We start from the raw sequence: 19,444 nt of genomic DNA on the forward strand, positions 1-19,444 counted from the left end.
TGCAAACATATACCAACAATAAAGACTTGTGATAAAACTTAGTCTATTATATGTAATTAAATCGGTCAGATGCTTAAATTTTAAAGAAACAGAATATTTAAAAGTAAAGTAATTCATTTTTAAAGATTAACAATGAGCAATAACAAAAAAAGTTATTAACATTTTCTTCATCCGTCAGGCCATAAGTCTGGGCAGAGGCGAAGTTGGTAAGGTCAAGTTTTCTAACTCTTTAATTAACACTTTTTAAATGATCCGATTCGTATATCTCTATATTTTATGTCAGAATCTTCCTTGACATCAAATTTGAAGTCGATCCTTCAAAGAAAAAAAAAGTTATAAACAATTTACATCGGTCAGGACATTAGTCACGGGAAAGATGTAGATGGTCAGGTCAAGTTTTCTTTTTTTTTCTTTGTATTATTGTATTAAATGTTTTAATCTGCCATGGTATTGAGTTTGTCTATCCTGTTAATAATAAAACAAAATCGCTGGTTCATTGCTGTCAGGATATAAGATCATATAAGAAGTTTCAAAGTCAATTTGGTCAGGGCAAGTTTTCTAACTCTTATAAATATGTCTTTCATTTTTTCCTTTTATTTATTAAAATATAAGTTCTCATCTTGCTTGGTTCCAAATTTCAAGTTAATCCTTCCAATAATAAAAAAAAGTATTTAGCATTTTCATTTCTGTCAGAACATTGTCAGGTTGTCAGGACATTCGTCAAACTCCGTACAGTAAATAATCGATTCCGTTCCGGAACTATTTTCCTTTACTCCATCAAGTATCCAGAAAAAGTTACTATAAAAATGTCACCTTAAAACCCAATATTTTTTGTTATAGTTGTATCACTTTGTGATTGCAAAACCTGATGCATTGGCTTGAATATGTGAACGTTATTCGATAACGTCAGGAACGATAACTCGTGGCGTAACGTCATTCGGTATCGTGTTACCTTAAGCTATTGTCACTGTCATAATTTTAGAGTTTTTCATGGAAAATTTTAATTGTGACTAAAGGGCTTTAAAGTTTTCATTTATATCTTTATTTTCTATTTGCATACTATATTATTCCAAATATATCATAATTGGTTTTTTTATGACTGCTTTATTTCACTCACTACTAAAGTATGATCTGATCTTTCTAGTTAAGATCACTGTAAACATGGTGATGTATTTCCCCTGATTAGCCTATACCATACTAAACAGTGATGGTCAAATTATCTCTAACATAATCTCCTGAGGGAAGAATGATTAGATCAATTACTTTATAGTTAGTTACTCTCAGATTAATAAAAAGATAGGGAAGATCTCCTGTCACTAGTAATAACATTATCAACAAGTTCTATTACCTCAAAACTCTGTAATACATAGTCAGGATTTTAACATTAAATTATGTCAGAGTAATTGAAAAATAATTTTCTCCAAGGTAACATATAATCTACATATCTTTCATCTGATCATTCCCAGTTTTATAAGATTTCTGCTTTATTTCTAGTGTCTAATATCTGATATCTCCCATGAATTATCTTAACAAAAAGATCCACATTTGTTTAGTATGCATGTAAAATTAAAGAAAAACACTATTAAATTGTTAGAATATTTATAGTAAATATATGCAAAAGCATATGCCAAGTTGGTTAAAAAAATTCTGTAATATTATTTTGAGTACCGGTAGTTTCAGTTAGTTCAATTTTATACACATAAGTCACATATACCTATTGTAAATTTTAAGCTTAAATGTGACTTATTCAGAAATCACAAAGTCAAGCCTAAAATAAATTGTTTGCATGAACAGTCAAATATACTGTGTGCTACTCCCAAACAATATATACCATGATAGCACCTGCCCAATGTGGATTAAAGCAAAGATCCATCAAACACCTTATATACATACATGCTATCCTTCACACTGAAGGTTGAATCGAATGTATCAAACAATGGCAAATGGGGCAGAGAAAAGGTTGGTACAAAAATGAAACTTATTTGCCAACACTGTGAAATTCTATTGTAAATAAATTAGGAAAGCAGGTAGCATATTTAATATGTTACTTTCTTAAGTTCCAGTGAAACCATCATATGGCGTGACTTCTGAATAAATTAAATGTATAGTTCATTTACATATATATTGTATATTGTAAAGTTTTTTTTACTTGTATTGAATGAAATATACAGAGTACAAACACTGTAAAATGTACAAAGTTTTGAAATAATTAAAGTCAAAACCTGCTGTAAAGTCTCCCATATATTTAAAAGGCGTCTGCTGGGTTGTAGACTATTTTATAATATTTACAATTTATGTACAAAAATTGTATGCACAAAAAATTAGCAGAATTTAGAAAAATATGGGTCAGGTGTAGTATGTGTCTCTGAAAAAAGGGGGGAGGGCTCACTCTGATGTTCCATTTTATTATTAGCTTTGTGTAGTATTTTCAAAAGTTTTAGATAAAATGATAGTTGCTTTTTGCTCATTACACCTTTATTTAGTGCAATTTATTATACCTATCAGGAAAGAAACTTCAAAAAGGCTGCAAGTTCACAGGGTTGACAAAAAAATATCTATAGGTTCATTTCACTTTTAAACTTAAGATTTATCCAAACAATAGAAAAGAAAATTTTTCATATTGCAACTGAACTCTAATACCTTTGTGTATAAAATGAGCAAATATATTGTGTTTGTCAACAAATATTTGTTTCTTTGAGATAAAAGGTGTTTGTATGGTGAGATAAGTTGATGTTTGTATGTTTACAAATAAGACTTAATGCTTGTCTAATTTCATCATAATTATCCCTCATATATACTGATGTAACCACGCTTCCTGATAACAATCAGCTTTGTGGATTTTGACCTTCTATTGTCCCAAGGCACATTTTATTTATCTTGGGATGAAAAATTTACAATTTTCTTATTTATTATATATATATATAAATTAGTGTTGACTTTTGAACTATGAATGAATTACAGAATCAGATATAACTTGACAATAATACCAAGAATATTAAAAAGAGTGAAAACATACAAGCTATCCCCAGGTGACTATGAATATTAAAATCTCACATTTTTTTGTCAGAAACTCTTGACACAATGGTTAAAAGTAAAGTTATATATAATTTAGCTATGACATGTCTTCAGTTCATCCTCCTATACATACTGTATATATAAAAAAGAAGATGTGTATGAGTGCCAATGAGACATCTCTCCATTCAAGTCAGTGTGTAAAAAGCAAACAATTATAGGTCAAAGCCTTGGCTCATACCGAACAACAAGCTATGATAGGCCCCAAAATGACCAGTGTACAACAAGTAAAATACAAAAACCAAAAGTCTTATCTATATACAAAAAAAAAAAAAATGCCTTGATGATTTTGACAACTTTATCTAAGCACTAATTTATATATATATATAGTTTAATTCTATCTTGGCTGCATTGTAAGCAAGATATTTTACAAAAATTATATCTTAAAAAGTATTTTTAATGGGCAGCTAGCTCTCATTAAAAAAAGGTATTATACAATTTTATATTTAGAGCTTGCAGTAACTTCACAGTGGCATATCCAGGGGAAGGGTTCTACCGGTTGGAACCATCCCCCCCCATGTCTTGTTTTGGATGATCAATGCATTTGAAGGGGGACATATAGTTGGAGCCCCCCTTTTTTTTCACCTGGGTTGTGACACCCCCACCTCCTTTTAAAAAAGTCTTGATCTACCCCTGCTTATTCTCTTTAAACTGACCACATTATCTTGACAAGTTACTGACGGTTTACATAAAAGTGGTACACATGGCATAGCACAGCAACCTTATCCCAACAACACAAAAACAATGATGTCAATGTTGGAATAGTTGGTTAACTGGAGTTAATATTATCCTACAATTTCCTTATTATGTTAAATATAAGGACTATCATATATACATGCTTTATTTTATCAAACTCTAATGAATGGGATGTACAGGTTTTGTCACAATATCATGTCAAGGTGTTGTGTTGTAAACAACTTAACATGCCTAAGCGCTACAGGGGCAACAAGATTTAGTGTTCAAGTTCATATTCCTAATATCCTTTATATTGCCCTGCAAAATGTCAACATATTACATGACACAAGTATGACATCATGAATGTATTTAGTTCTAAGATTTCTTTTAATCTGAAATAAAACAGACAGAAATATTACGGAATGTAATTTGTATATTAAGTTTCCCCCCTAATGTATATTTTGACACTTACATAACTAATGTAGAGATAAGTGTAGTAAAGTGGGTACATTTGAGACTTCAATCTTAACATTTTATCATCAGAGCAGGAAAAAATCTAACAACTTTTTACATCAGAACATTGCACATTTTTTACCAATTAAATGTGAAAACAAACCTCATTATCTGTGTGGTAAAAACTGTAAAATTAAAACTGAAATTATAAAATATTCATCTGCATGTATGCACCATCAGGACGATGCATGTGCATAAAATGATGTGCATCTGCATTTTACGATGCACTGATGGTGGATCTGAAATTTATCATCCAAAAATTATCTAACAACCTTTAGCAAATCATTTTCTAGTTGAAAGTAATTTTCTTATCAAATAAATTGTGTTAAAATATACAAATGTTTGTAATTACTGCTTTACTTTACTGACAGAAATTATCTCAGAAAATTTATAGTGCAATTATAAAATACCTTTAAGTAAAAAGTAATTAATTTCATTAATAAATTGTAACTTTCACTAAAGTTAAAGTTTAAATTCCCTACTTGATTTATTCCTCAATTTATCATAACTTTATAATAAGCTGATACTGAAATTAAATTTTGAAGGAGGAAGGGTACAAATTATCCTCCTGGGAATTCATAGCTAATGACTTACACACAGGAAAAGGAAGCTTATAGCATTTCATTGATCTTAAACCTTGTTTTTTTAATAAAGCACAACCTCTATCATACGTCAATCTAATAAGCATATCAGTCTTAAAAGTACCCTAGCTATTCAGAAGGTCAAATTAGTCTGAAAAGTAGCTTAGCTAAGCAGTTAGTCAAATAAGTCTGAAATTAGTAGCCTAGCTAAGCAGTTAGTCAAATAAGTCTGAAACTTGTAGCCTAGCTAAGCAGTTAGTCAAAGTAGTCTGAAAGTAGCCTAGCTAAGCAGTGTTTCATATAAGTCTGAAACTAGTAGCCTAGCTAAGCAGTTAGTCAAATTAGTCTGAAAGTAGCTTAGCTAAGCAGTTAGTCAAATTAGTCTGAAAAGTAGCTTAGCTAAGCAGTTAGTCAAATAAGTCTGAAATTAGTAGCCTAGCTAAGCAGTTAGTCAAATAAGTCTGAAACTTGTAGCCTAGCTAAGCAGTTAGTCAAAGTAGTCTGAAAGTAGCATAGCTAAGCAGTGTTTCCTATAAGTCTGAAACTATTGGCCTAGCTAAGCAGTTAGTCAAATTAGTCTGAAAGTAGCCTAGTTAAGCAGTGTGTCAGTTTAGTCTAAAAAGTTGCCAAGCTATGCAGTTAGTCAAATTAGACTTAAAAGTAAAGATAAATCAGTTTGAAAGGTAGACCAGCAACCCAGTAGTAAATATCCGTTCAAAAAGTAGTCTAGATATTGAGGATGTCAGATTGGTCTGATGGGGTAATATACAGATGACAGTTCTTACTTGCTTTCATATAGCAGGTAACAGTACAAATGACAATATATTTAACAGGATTATATCAGAGTGTATTTAGTATTAGGAAGGACGTCCCTTTAAAAGCATTAAAATCAGATCATTTTGAAATTAGATTTAGTTTGTTCCTTGATAATCTAGAGACTAATCCATAGAATTATGGATTATAAATCAGAGGAAAAGGATCTTCTCACTATACCATAGGTATTGCTAAAAACAAATCCCTGCCTAAACCTCATAAATCACAGTGGTATATATTAATATGACAAAACAATCCTACTAAATTATAATTATTGAAGAAATAATAAAATTCTAAAAAGCATGGCCAATCATTAAATTATTTCTTTAAAAAATGTAATCAACTGAATAATACTATCAAAGGATGAGGTATTATGTCTACAAAATACATCACAGTTCTACTTAACAAAAGGGGAATTAACTCTTACAGGTGTCAACAAGTTAATCTGGATTATCTCCACTTGATGAACAGATTCAACTACCCATAATTTGAAATATATGTTTACTTTGGTCCATTATAATTTTTTTTTTAATAAAGAGTTATTATAGATAATTTATATTTACTGGCCATAACTTTGTGACGATTGTCTTGAGAAGTAAATACTTAGCCATAAATAAGGGATTGGGCTCGTGAACTACTTATTTAGCTCAGTAGGTTAGAGTGCTGAGGTCCAGGTTTTGAGACCAGGCACAGATCCAGAGGGGGGGTTCCGGGCTTTTGAACCCCCTTTTTTGGGAACCCCCCTTTTTAAAATGGCTGGATCTGCCCCTGGAGATCAAGAGTAGACAATGTGATTTTCTCAAAAGAATCATGCTCTCCGTTTAAAACTTAAAAAGGGAGATTATTTAAAATGAATAGGAAGAAAATCCTGTGCTGAATGGCTCCCAGTTTCTCTTATAACATAACTCATTACTTCATCTTTATATTGGCACTGGGGATATAGATCTAATTTTCCTTTCATGTCTAACTATAAAGTTTACAAATAAACTTTTAGATACAAGATTGTTGCTTTCATTGCATTTATATAAAGAATCAACTTTTGTCATTAACATCTGTGGATTTTCATCAGAATCTTTCCTGAATCATACTGAAGTTAGCACTATATTGTTACATTTTATTCCAAAGAAATAAGATTAAGTATTCTATGCATATAATATGAAATACTTTCATTGAAAGTAACAAAAAAATTTCATGGAATTAATTGTAATCTTTACTGAGTAATAAAATTCAAATGTAGAAAAAAGAATGATACTTCAACTTTCTAACAAATCAATTGAGCAAAAAGATATACATATGTATGTATAGAAACTACCCAGCTACGAAAAACATCTATCAGAAGATTCTTTATTCAAAAAAGCTTATTCCAGAAAAAGAATGAACTAAATTCACATTAATCATATAAAAACATAATTCACTTGATTGTAACACTTTTACCACTTTGGTAAGTAGTCAATGATTTTTTACAATAACTAGCAATCAAAAAATCATGTAAAAACTGTTAAAGTTCCATAAATAAATGTTCTTTTCTATTGGCATTTGTACAATGCTGTCGGCAGCACAAACATCAGCATCAATAACATGTATTAACTGTTAACAAATCTCTTTTCTCATGTTATATCCATCAACAAACATTCGTTTAATATACTCTTCAAGATTACAAAAATATTTCAATTATTTGATATTCTGTATGATTGAAGGTCATACGCCCAGCTCAAAAATAAATCTAAAGTTACCAATTCTTACAAAGTATTATGCATTTTCTACTATTTAAGTATTTGACTGCAGGGGGCCATGAATTTACATTATTATCCTTTTATATAAAATATCTTCTTTTTTTAAAAAGCTGCTGAATCATCAATGTAATAAACTCTGGAGTCACAAATATCAATGCTTGTTTAAAAAATCCTCTTTTAATATTTAATAATAACAGCTCAAACATTTCAATTAAAAAATGATCTGTCAAAAAGTTTCAAGCCTAAGGATCTCTTCATAAAAGGAAGATTGATTTTAAGCTTTTAATGTGTGAATTTTTATTTAATTTATATATTCAATCATATAATGTAAGACAAGTATAGTAGGACATGTGACAGTTTAATTTTAAATCATAGTAGGGTTATATGTGGAACATAAAGATCTATTACCATGGTTTCTAGGGAGGGATAAAATACACAGTATGGTACAGCAGTTAAATTTCTTTCTTCAACATAACTGTACTAAGGTTAATATAAATGTACTGAGATTTTTATTTTATTTTTCAGATTTAAAATGAACTGTCCTTGCAAAAACCCGGGTAAAACAAACTTGAATCTTCTTAAAATTAGATAGAACTTATTAATTGAGCTAAAATGAAAGAAATTTTGATTGTCAGTAAGAGATAAAAACTTAGCTGAAATAATAAGCTTTCTCAGATAAATGAGGTCTAAAAATAGGATATGTTGATTTACTTCAGTGGTAGCAGTAATTTTAAAAATAAATAATTCCATCAATGATAACAACATACTAACACAGCCAATGTTGATTTAAGAAAACAGAGACAAACTGACCAAATACCTTAAACACATCAAATATACATACTAGGAACAAGACCGGCAGCTACCTTAAACACATTCAATTTACATAAATCGAGGAAACTAACCAGCAATCTTTAACACATCCAATATTCATATCTAGGAAGCTGACCATATATCTAAAACACAGCTGAGAGGCTGACTAATGAATTTAAACGTATCCAATCTGCATATCTAGGGAGCTAAGCCATTTTCTTAAACACATCATTGGTGGATCCAGGGGGGGTGGGGTTGGACCCCCCTCTTTTTTTTGGCCGATCAATGCATTTGAATGGGGACATATAGTTGGACCCCCCCCCCCCCCCCTTTGTCCGGGGTTGGGAACCCCCTTTTTAAAATGGCTGGATCTGCCCCTGCACATCTACTCTATATCTAGTTGACCAATTACTTTATCAAAAACATCCATATATACATGTATATCTAAGAATCTGACAAGAAACCTTAAACAGGACCATATCCGATATACATATATAAATCAAGTACAGTTTTAGTTTCTTTTTAAAAGTGCAAATAACTTCATTTAGATGTAAAATAAGTACAAGTGCATATTGCTGCAGATTCTGAGGACACATAACAATTGTAATACAGAACTGAATATGCATAAAACTAATCTAGAGATTTTAAAACTGCTATATATATTCATTCCCCAAGCACCTTTAAAACTTTTATTATATTTTGATGTTCAATAAAATATTATTTCTTTCATAAAGTATATACAAACTTCTGATGATGAAGATCAGGGTGATTAACCATTGATAACCAAAGGGGCATCCCTAGTGTTACACAGTGATAACTTATGAAGTACGAACTCAAGTCAATTCATCAAACATTTCACCTATTTATTACTTTAAAATTATACAGCATATGTTCTATATATCACTAAAGGATGCAGGTCATACCTCATTTTTCATTTCAGTGTTTACAAATATTTAACACAGATCATGCTTATAGCGCTAGCTAGCATACCCAGTGGCGGAATTAGAGGGTGAATATGCACCCCCTTTTATCCTGGGTTAGGAACACCCCCTTTAAAAATGGTTGGATCTGCCCCAAAAATCTCATTTTTTACTTCAGTGAATATGTTTTACACAGGTCACTTCACCCTGTGGCTGTATCTATACCTAACATGCTTCTGTGATCAGACCTGTTAATCACCTACATACCATTTAATTAAATTTTATTGCCGTCAGTAATTAGAAAATGTGCTGATGTGCTCTTTTCACATGTACACTTTCTAGTGAGATACCACTTCTTTATAGCATCTGGGTTATGTCCAGAAAACATGGCAATAAATAAAAATGTACATAAATTCAGCCCCTGGTTCAAACATGCTTAGATAAATAGACTTGTCTTATATAAGATTTTAAGTCCATTGAGCTCCTTTTACTTTTTATTAATTTATGCTTCACAATATTAACCATGTTAAAAAAAATCCCAATATAAATGATATATAAATATATCTTGGTCCTATTTTTTAACAAATATTTAACTGGACTGATTACAAAGTTTCTTTATATAATTTGTTGATCTTACATGTTTGCTTTCAATATGTAAAATAAGTTTAATAAATTTTAATTATAGTACCTATATACTACGGTAGCATTATATTTGCATTTTGAGATTTCAATTTTAAAAATGGTAACAAAGAAAGTTCAATGTTTAAATCTCTGGTTAAACATGTTAAAGGCTGAAACCTCATAATTATTTTAACCATAATGTTTTAAAGAGAGGAATTAAATTAAAATCTCATTTTGAAGCAAATGAAGTGAAATACTTTTCGTAAAGTTTAACTCACATACACGAAAATTTACTTTACTAATTATATATATACATGCAAAGAGGTTATGCTATGAAAGCATAATTTAAAATATTTTCATATTTCATTTTTCATTTTCAAAATGATAAACTAGCTTTCAAGCAGATATATATGCATCAAAATTAATTATAAAACAACTTTCCAACAAGCACCTGCTCTAAGTAAAGTATACTATCTCTTACTACGCTTACCTCTTTTATTTTTACAATAAACATTGCATATGATGGACACTAGGACCAAAATAAACGTGATCCTCAATGAATTTAAATCCATATTACTTTAGTCTCCATCATATAGGTAAAAACTTCAAATAATAATCATCGTTTTATCTCTCTCTAAACACAGACTGTCGGATTATTCACACATGTGTTATGAATGAATGTATACAACACTTTTTAAGAGATATTTAAACTGATAGCTATTTATAATTTACAGTGGGACACCCCTATATACAGTCGTCACTCCACATTGACCACAAATTCTCTAATCAATGCATGTTAACCTTTCCATGTTTAACAAGAAAAGACAACTGTACTACATGATAAATAAGAAACTTAATACTACTTTCAGTTTATTATTTGAAACTCTGAGTCAATTAATTTACAATAAGATTTTGTTTGTGCATATGGTTCTGAGGTAATCAGTTTCAAATTAACCCATACAACCATGTCAAACAAAGTTTAATTACTTTTTCTCTAATACTTAATTATTTTAGTAGTTTTTCTCAAAGGAATTTTTATTGCACACTTTAAAAACTTTTCAAGCTCTGATTTAAGTAAATAGCACAAGTCTATAATTATGTGCATGTTTAGGAAAATGAGATTTTATAATTTCTTGTTTATTTCATTTGCAGCTCTTCAAACAAAGAAAAACAAGCAGGGCAAAACAGAAGTTTTTTTTCAATTAATTCTTTATTTTGTGTAGAAAGAGTATGTACATTTTAAGAATACTTTTTTTTAAACTGAAGGCAATAAAATGGGATTTTACAAAATTAAACTATATACAAATCAATTCATCTGCTTATTTATAACTGTTTAACTTTGTTCTTTCTTTTTTCCATCAAATATTTGTAAAATCATATTTGAAGAAAGGTTGCTACACATTATCCAGATAAACAAATTGGTGGGATATTTACAGGTTTTGGTAAGAACTTCATGATCTAACAAAAATATTTTATTCTATTGTAGTCTTGAACCTTTTCTTCCTTAGTCAAATATAATTGTATACCAAAGTGGCAAGACAGTATAAACAGATAAGATGTCCTATACTTCAGAAGTGTTCTACTAAATCATTTAGTAAGATGTGCATTACATCTTCTAGTATATATATGTCTTCAAGTACTTAGGTGAAAAAAATGAAAGCACCAAAAGTCTTGTCAATGAAGATCCCATCACAATGGTTTATTTTAGCCAGATTTATTTTCTTTCATAACCCCATACATGCATGTATTCTCTAAACAAAGGAGGTTCAAACAGTTGAACTTGTTTTAAAAACACTCATTAAAAACATAGCTCGACTGACAGCAAAATGTATATATCATATGTAGTAATAATGTTATTCTTGGAAAAACAAACTAGGTTTGTCAAAATACATAATATTTTTTTTGGTTTGTTTCTTTTGTTTGTTTGTTTTGGGGTGGGTTGGGTTTTTTTTTTGGGGGGGGGGGGTAGTTGCAGTACTGGTTGCTTGTAATTTCAAAGGCCATGTAAATTTTTATACAAATCATTCTGCTATCTTGATTGATAGGATTTACAGAAAGCATCTGTAAGGAAATGAGATATGTATATGTACTGGTTTCTGTAATTTAAAATACATTACAAAGTTTGATTGATCAGGAACATATATATTAACCTCTGGAAAAGTATGGGAACAGTATATCTAACGGGAAATGAATCTCGTACGCATTTCAGTATACAGTTATTTCAGTCCCGTACGTCACGAGACTTCGCGAGATTAATGGAGACTGGAAGCGTCGGACTGAAAGCTATCGTGACTGCTAATGAATCATCCACACAATTCCACACGTTCAACAACTTTAATGAGTTGGTAAGTTTAACCATAAAGAAGATATATTTTTTCACATGAAGTAACTAATATGAGAGTGATTTATTCTATGTAAAGTGTTTTATTACGTTGGTCAAATTCACGATCATTGAAAAATGCTACTGGTGCCATTTTTTTTGTATTATCCGATTGCATTGCCCAACGTTTTGTGATGAAAAAAATGCGATCATGACAAATTTGAAGCGACAGTTTACAAGTTTAGTACACTAGCTTCACGTTTCATGTAGTTTGGATGTTATTTTATTGGTATTGATAAAGAAATCAGTCATCATTCGCGGTCTCATTCCGAAATGCCATTGGCGCCATTTTTATTATCCCCCCTCTTGCATTGTCCAACGTATTGTGATTAAATGCATGCAATTATTACAAAAAAAATGTTGCAGATTACAAGTTTGATACACTGGCATCCCGTGTAACTTAGTTTTAATGACATTTTATTGATATTAAAAGAAATATCGAGTCATCAATTTTGCCATATTTGGTCCTTATCTGGCCAGTCTGTGTACCCAGGAACATATATATTATTATATTATACTATTCCAAGGTGTACCTTATTTAAATCTCCATCACAATAAAACTCCTTCTAAAGCACATAAACACTAAAATAAATATAAAATTTGACATGCATATGTGATTTTGATGTTGTCAAAGTACATAAATGCCCCCCCCTCCCACACACACACAAACACAATAACACTATTTTTTTTATTTATAATATATAAGTATTGCAACCTTTATTTGTCCCATTTTTTTCAAAGTTTTAGATCATAAATGCATCATTTCTTCACAACATTTAGAGGTGGCTTATGACGGTGTACGAAGCGAATGTAGGACAGGAAGTCACAATTATTTTTTTCTGATTATTTTCTTTGAATAAAAGACGCTTATTTATACAAAAAATATTTTTGTATTATACTTGAACTATTGTATATAAACAAACTTTGAAACAAAATTTATCAAAAACAATTTAAGATGATCAAATTATTGTTAAAAAAACAAAATGTCAAAGTGGCTTGGCACCTAAATGGCTTCATTAGGTGTCAAGAAATATTATTTTAGCATGATTAATATTAAATAAATCTTCATTTTTCAAGTATAATGACACATTTCCTAAACTTTAATATGAATATATGTATATGTGTTCAAAAGTAAATATATAATCATGATAATAGTTAAGGTTTAGTTTGAATTTTTGAAGCTTTGCAGCAGGGGTATAATTTGTGCCCTATGGACACATTCCCAATTTATATTTTATCAATTTAGTAAAATTATAATTTTTATTGCAGATATGTATACAGTTCATACAGATACAGTTTTTTGGGCCATCACTGAATTGACAGTATTATGTGATATAAGTAGTGTTCAGACACCAGCTTTCCTTATTGAGCAAGATGAGACATATAAAAATATCGAACATTATATTATCTACCAATGCGATCCTTTCTCTATTAAAGAGAGCATATCAATATATAAGTTTGTTTGCTATTTATTTCATTATTAATAAAAAGTCTAATTGGTATCGTCACAAATAGAAAACGTTAATCAATCATTGCAAGAATTATAGCAGTTAAATTATTGACACAATTATTTAACTATCCACAAAATGACACAGACATTAACAACTATAGGGCACCATACGGCCTTCAACAATGAGCAAAGCCCATACCGCATAGTCAGCTATAAAAGGCCCTGATAAGACAATGTAAAACAATTCAAAAGAGAAAACTAACGGCCTTATTTATGTAAAAAATATCATTGAAAATCAAATATGTTAGACAGAAACAAACGAAAACCACTGAACCCAGTCTCTTGACTTGGGACAGGCACATACATACAGAATGTGGCGGGTTAAACATGGGAAAATACTTTTTATAGTTATTCAATCTAACTAGGATACAATTGATATGAAGACTTAAAATATATATACCAAAGAACTGGTCATGATTGAGGTTTAAGGTTTTCCATACTAAAATATGCACTGACAAAAAAAACATTCTTAAGCATTCGCATTGCAAATGTTAATCTGTCTTTCAAGCACGACAAAATCTACACCTTTTTCGGAAAATTTATGTATATATTTAGGAACTAGAAAAAGTGCGAAAAGCTTGCACAATCTTATCAAAAAATGAAAGTAAGCTCATGTGCAATCATTCCACATCTGGTATCATTATGTTTTTAAAGCACTGCAATATATATATATATTAATATGTCTTTTCTAAAAAGACTTTTGAGAAAAGAAGACATATTAATATAGGTGTGAATAGAAGAAAATTCCTTTTATTCTTGTAATGCCAATCTTTTTGTCGTACATGACCTCTAAACTCAGCAATTGACTTTTACGTCTTATCACAATCTGGACACTGATAACAGGGTGTGTTCAGTTGGCTAGGCTGACATGGTGTTGTTATTGCGATTTTAGACTTTTTGGCAGCTAAAGGTTCAAACTCTTCATCTGAAAAACTCAGCAGTGTCAGACTCTGTTTAGCATTCTAGTAAACCATCAAAGTCCATATCATCAGACCGAGAAGAGAAGTTCTCTTTTTTCTTCTTCTGTGGGTTTTTGGAAAGTTTGCTATAGCTTGCTATAGCAATAAACTTTCTTAGGCATCGGCCTAACCGGAAAAGAGGCAGACCATCAGACCATGATAAGAAGTTATCTTTGTCGTACATGGTTAGCAAATGACTGATTTGGATTTACAAACTTCATTCTCATGTTGTGGGCTTGTGTGTATTTTGTCATGAATGTTGAGGAATCATGATCAAAGCAAGTTTTCTCGGTCGGCTTGGGTTGTTTTTCATAATATTTTCATCATTTTTAATTAGGATAATATTTGTTTTAATTGCGTTAATCAAATCTTTTGATCCGCAATCAAATTCGAAATTACATTTTAATCAGCTAAAAAGCAGTTTAATAAACTCAGTTATTCCTATTGGAACCTTAAGTTTAATGAGGACTTGTATAAACAATTAATTTTGTAATTATTTCACTATGCTCCCTTATTTAAAAGAATTATCCAAGGCTTTCTATTTTAATATGGAAACTAAAATAAATCATTTAAGAACAAAAAAGCTATTTTCTCAAGATAAAACGATTTTCTAGAAGAGGTTTGTTTTTAATTTATAAAAAAAAAACTTGTTCAAAAACTTTTTATTTATTTAATTTTGAAAAAAGGAGACGATTATATAAACAATGATTTGCCGTTTTTAATCCAATATTTCTCTTTTTTATTATATTGTATATTTATAATAGTGATTCATTATATTCCTATTTCAATGAATAAAGAAAAACAAGTTTCCAAACCAATAGTTTTTGAGCTGTTTCGAATAGGAAATGTAGAGCCGTTAATTATCGACCATAATTGCGAGTACGAATTTATACCACGTCCGTTTCCGTATCGTGTCATTTATTATTAAATTCACGACAAGGAAATCGGCGATAATTAGGTAGTGTCAAGTCCCGTTAATATATATGTTCCTACTGTTCCCAGGATTGATTAATTGATTTGTAGATTGTTTAATTGATTGATAAATTATGGATATTTTCACGCCAGTTTCAGCATGATTGGTTTTATCTTATTGGGAGAGGACCAAGGTGCCTAGGGAATACCACTGATTTGGCAAGGAAGGCTCTCTTCGGCTAACCTAATACACAGGGGTTTAGTAAACACACTAGCTGTGCCTTTATATACACATGGCAAAATCAGTACATGCATACGCCCAATAATAAACACTATAAAACACATTATACGTAAAATTAGCATTGATACCTATGTTTCTGATATTCGGCTAAGATTCAGTCACCACCTAAAGTGTCCTACAATAAAAAGATTGTTTGTTGTTGAGTAACTTTCCCGCCATAGTTTCTAATCGGTATGGAGTTTGCTCCCTTTCTCCTAAGTTGCAAACTAAAACTGCTCAGACAAGTGTTTTTTTTCGTTGTTCAAAATCGATATTAAATATGCAAGTGAACTTTTCTTTTCATGTTAATACACAAACTAAAGGCCTGATCCTAAATACTTGGTTTTCAATAGTTATTATGGGAAATAACAGATCTATATTTTAATTCTAATAGATTGTAATCATACTGGTTACTAGTACTATTGAGTCACTATTATATCCATTATCTCTTTTGGTAATTTGAAAGAGTGTTTTTAATTTTAACTCAGTATAAATACCAAGTTATGCCAGACATTAAACCATTATCTTTTAAACCGTCTTTATATATCTTTACTGAAATAATTCACACAGATTTTCGCTGGTTCGTTTCCGTAACACACAAAATAGAATTTAAATCAAACAGCGTGACACAACCTTTGTTGGAATGTGATATGGAAATTTGTCACCAGATCGATGACCATATGAAGATACTTATCTAAAGTCTCATATTTAAAAGCGTTGAGTCAGTGGTATCGTCTGAACTTTTTCATCTTGGGCGGAGATAAATTACCAAAAAGTAAATCTCTTTCTATAGCCAGCCATCTCCCGCCAACTTCTTTTCATTTGCATTCGAATGTGTATTTCACCTTTATACGTACGGAGGTTTACCAGACATATGTTATTGTTTCCCTTCGCATATAATGAAAACGATTTAGATGTGAATGGATCTGATGGTATCTGTACCGCTCATCTATCAATTTTAAACTAATATTGACTCGTTCGTATTTTACTGATTTTAATTCAAAATTATCTCATTTAGATTAATTGGGACTGATACATTCAGTGTAAATATAAAAATAATAAGATCATGTGCTTGGCATTATTATCAACGAGACAATTATTGAGTCAACGGTACGACCTTCAACGATGAGAAAACAAAACTTTGCCGTATTGACGGCTATAGCCCCAACAAAAAATATTACAAATCCGTGAGTTGAAGAAAAAAAATACGGGACTAAGATGTAAACGAACGACAGCCACTGAACTGCAAGCTCCTGACTTTGGACAGACCAAAACACAAAAACTTAACTATAACCACTGAACCATGAAAATGAGGTCAAGGTCATATGACACCTGCCAATTGGACATGTACACCTTACAGACCTTCCATACACCAAATATACTAGCCCTATTGCTTATAGTATAAGAGATATGGACTTAACCACCAAAACTTAACCTTGTTCATTGATCCATGAAATGAGGTCGAGGTCAAGTGAAAACTGTCTGACGGGCATGAGGACCTTGCAAGGTACGTACATACCAAATTTAGTTATCCTATTACTTATAATAAGAGAGAATTCAACATTACAAAAATTTTGAACTTGTTTTTCAAGTGTTCACTGAACCATGAAAATGACAAGGACATTGGACATGTGACTGACGGAAACTTCGTAACATGAGGCATCTATATACAAGGTATGAAGCATCTAGGTCTTTCACCTTCTAAAATATGAACCTTTTAAGAAGCTAGCTAACGCCGCCGCCGCCGGATCACTATCCCTATGTCGAGCTTTCTGCAACAAAAGTTGCAGGCTCGACAAAAATCAGTTGCAATAGTTTGAAATCAAAATCTCGGTACAAGACACAACAATAACGAATTTAAATTAATCTGAGACACAAACTGCAGCGAAATTAGAGTACCAGCAGTTACTGAAAGCTAGTTTAAGACCAATTGCAAAATCGCAAATGTAACAAAGAAAGCATGTTCTCACAGAATAAGTATCAATCATTATAAATCCAACGGATTTACTGCAAGCACACAATAAACAGTCTGTGAAACGCATAATACCAAAATGCAAGTATTAGTAAAAAGTATCGACAGGATGTTGTAAAATCAGTTCTCTTTATAGCGATAGATATTTCAAGCTACTATTTAGTTATTATCGGTTTTAATTTTTCGAGTCAGCTTCATAGCCTGATTACAGGAGCAGTCTATAAGCATGTAGATCTGTGCTATGACAAAAATATAATGCCGTTTAAAAAATGCGGCGGGGATTTTGAGATCCAAACCCTCCCACCATTTCTCTAGCCAATGCAGAGAAAAAAGGTAACAAAAGAGACTAAACAAAATAGTGTTAATTCTACTAAGACTACTGTAATACGTGGCGACGATCACTTACTGACTGCCAGTAAAATTCACGTTAACCCATGAGAGAATTCTTCAGAATGTTTTACGAACACTAGCCTGTTAATGGAATAAGCTGATGAGGTCCATACCAATAATAACGGCTTCAACTTGAAACATTTATTTTTACCATTCCTAAATGTTTGTACCAACGGACGTTCTTTTGATGTATAATCATAACTTGATCATCTTTGTATTACACGAGGTTAACAGGTACATCCACTGGTATAAGATAAAACAATAGATCACACTGGGAAACACTAACATCAGTCTTCTCCGAAAACTGAGTAAAACAACCAGGATCTATGTGCGTTATAGTTTTACTATTGGTTCAAACTATAGCCGATAGTTTTTCTCTTTCACTCTATTGAGTCTTATTGGAGGAACATTTTAGAGGAGTACGACGTATAGATAAAAACAAAATATTGAATAATTGATGGTTGCAATAACGTCCAGTGGCAAATATTTCTTACATGTATAGGAATATGCTATAAACAAACCATTTTGTTGATATGTCAGTTAGCAAACAGAGCAAGTTATTTTGAGATCACAATTTCATAATAATGAAAAATTGATTTTGATAAACCGTGTTATTTTATATTTATGAGAAAATACATGTTGTCCTTATTTAAGTATTTATCAAGAAACTTCATTAGATGTTTGATATTTGATGCATTGTTAATACGCCTCTTCTGAATAAAAAAATTGTCATTAAGAACTGCATTTGTTTTGGTCGAATCGTTTTAAAATTGATTATTCTACGATATGTATTGATTTCAATCTCAAAGGAACTTTAATTCTTATCAAGTTTTAGTGCATTAAGCAATAGACAAAAAGAAAAGAACACAAAAGCAAAAGTGTCGGACAAAAAGCAAAATTATCGGGCAAGAAAACAAAAGCGGACAAAAAGCACCGTATCACATGGCTACCGTCGTTGAATCTTTTCTGAATAGTTGTCTCATTGACAGTCATACCCCATTCCCTGTTTTTTTTTTTTATATAAAATTCAACTTTCACCAAGGGTATCATAAAAGTAAGACCAACCCCATCACTCTTTATATGTTGACATAACAAAAATGTTTTTTTTATAAAATCTTTGAATTATTCTAAACAGCTAACCTCTTGTCGGCTTTGTTAGTTTTGTGTGTTTTTTTTTAACTTTGGTTCATTTAGGTATGTTTTCGGAGTTTAGTATGGCGTCTATTTTTGCTGAACCAGTTTAAGTTATTGTGCTAGTATGGGCCAGCTGTGGCATGCCTACGGGTGCGGGATATTCTCACTA

At 31.1% G+C, this 19,444-nt stretch overlaps 1 protein-coding gene and 1 long non-coding RNA gene across 2 annotated transcripts in view; one reads left to right on the plus strand and one right to left on the minus strand.

Annotated features, from left to right (window-relative positions):
- Positions 1-10,710, minus strand: part of LOC134688147 (uncharacterized) — a 37,698-nt gene extending 26,988 nt beyond the window's left edge. The window contains exon 1 of the mRNA XM_063548619.1: positions 10,229-10,710. Within this exon, the coding sequence (XP_063404689.1) occupies positions 10,229-10,310 (82 nt within the window). The 5' untranslated portion in view covers positions 10,311-10,710. The remainder of the gene's footprint in view (positions 1-10,228) is intronic.
- Positions 10,711-11,914: 1,204 nt separating this feature from the next.
- LOC134686626 (uncharacterized) lies at positions 11,915-13,574 on the plus strand. Its single transcript, XR_010101630.1, has 2 exons — positions 11,915-12,083; positions 13,388-13,574. It is a non-coding gene; the product is annotated as an uncharacterized LOC134686626 (long non-coding RNA).
- The last annotated feature ends 5,870 nt before the right edge of the window (positions 13,575-19,444 follow it).

The sequence above is a fragment of the Mytilus trossulus genome, chromosome 10 (assembly GCF_036588685.1).
Source record: "Mytilus trossulus isolate FHL-02 chromosome 10, PNRI_Mtr1.1.1.hap1, whole genome shotgun sequence".
NCBI classification, from domain to species: Eukaryota; Metazoa; Mollusca; class Bivalvia; order Mytilida; family Mytilidae; genus Mytilus; species Mytilus trossulus.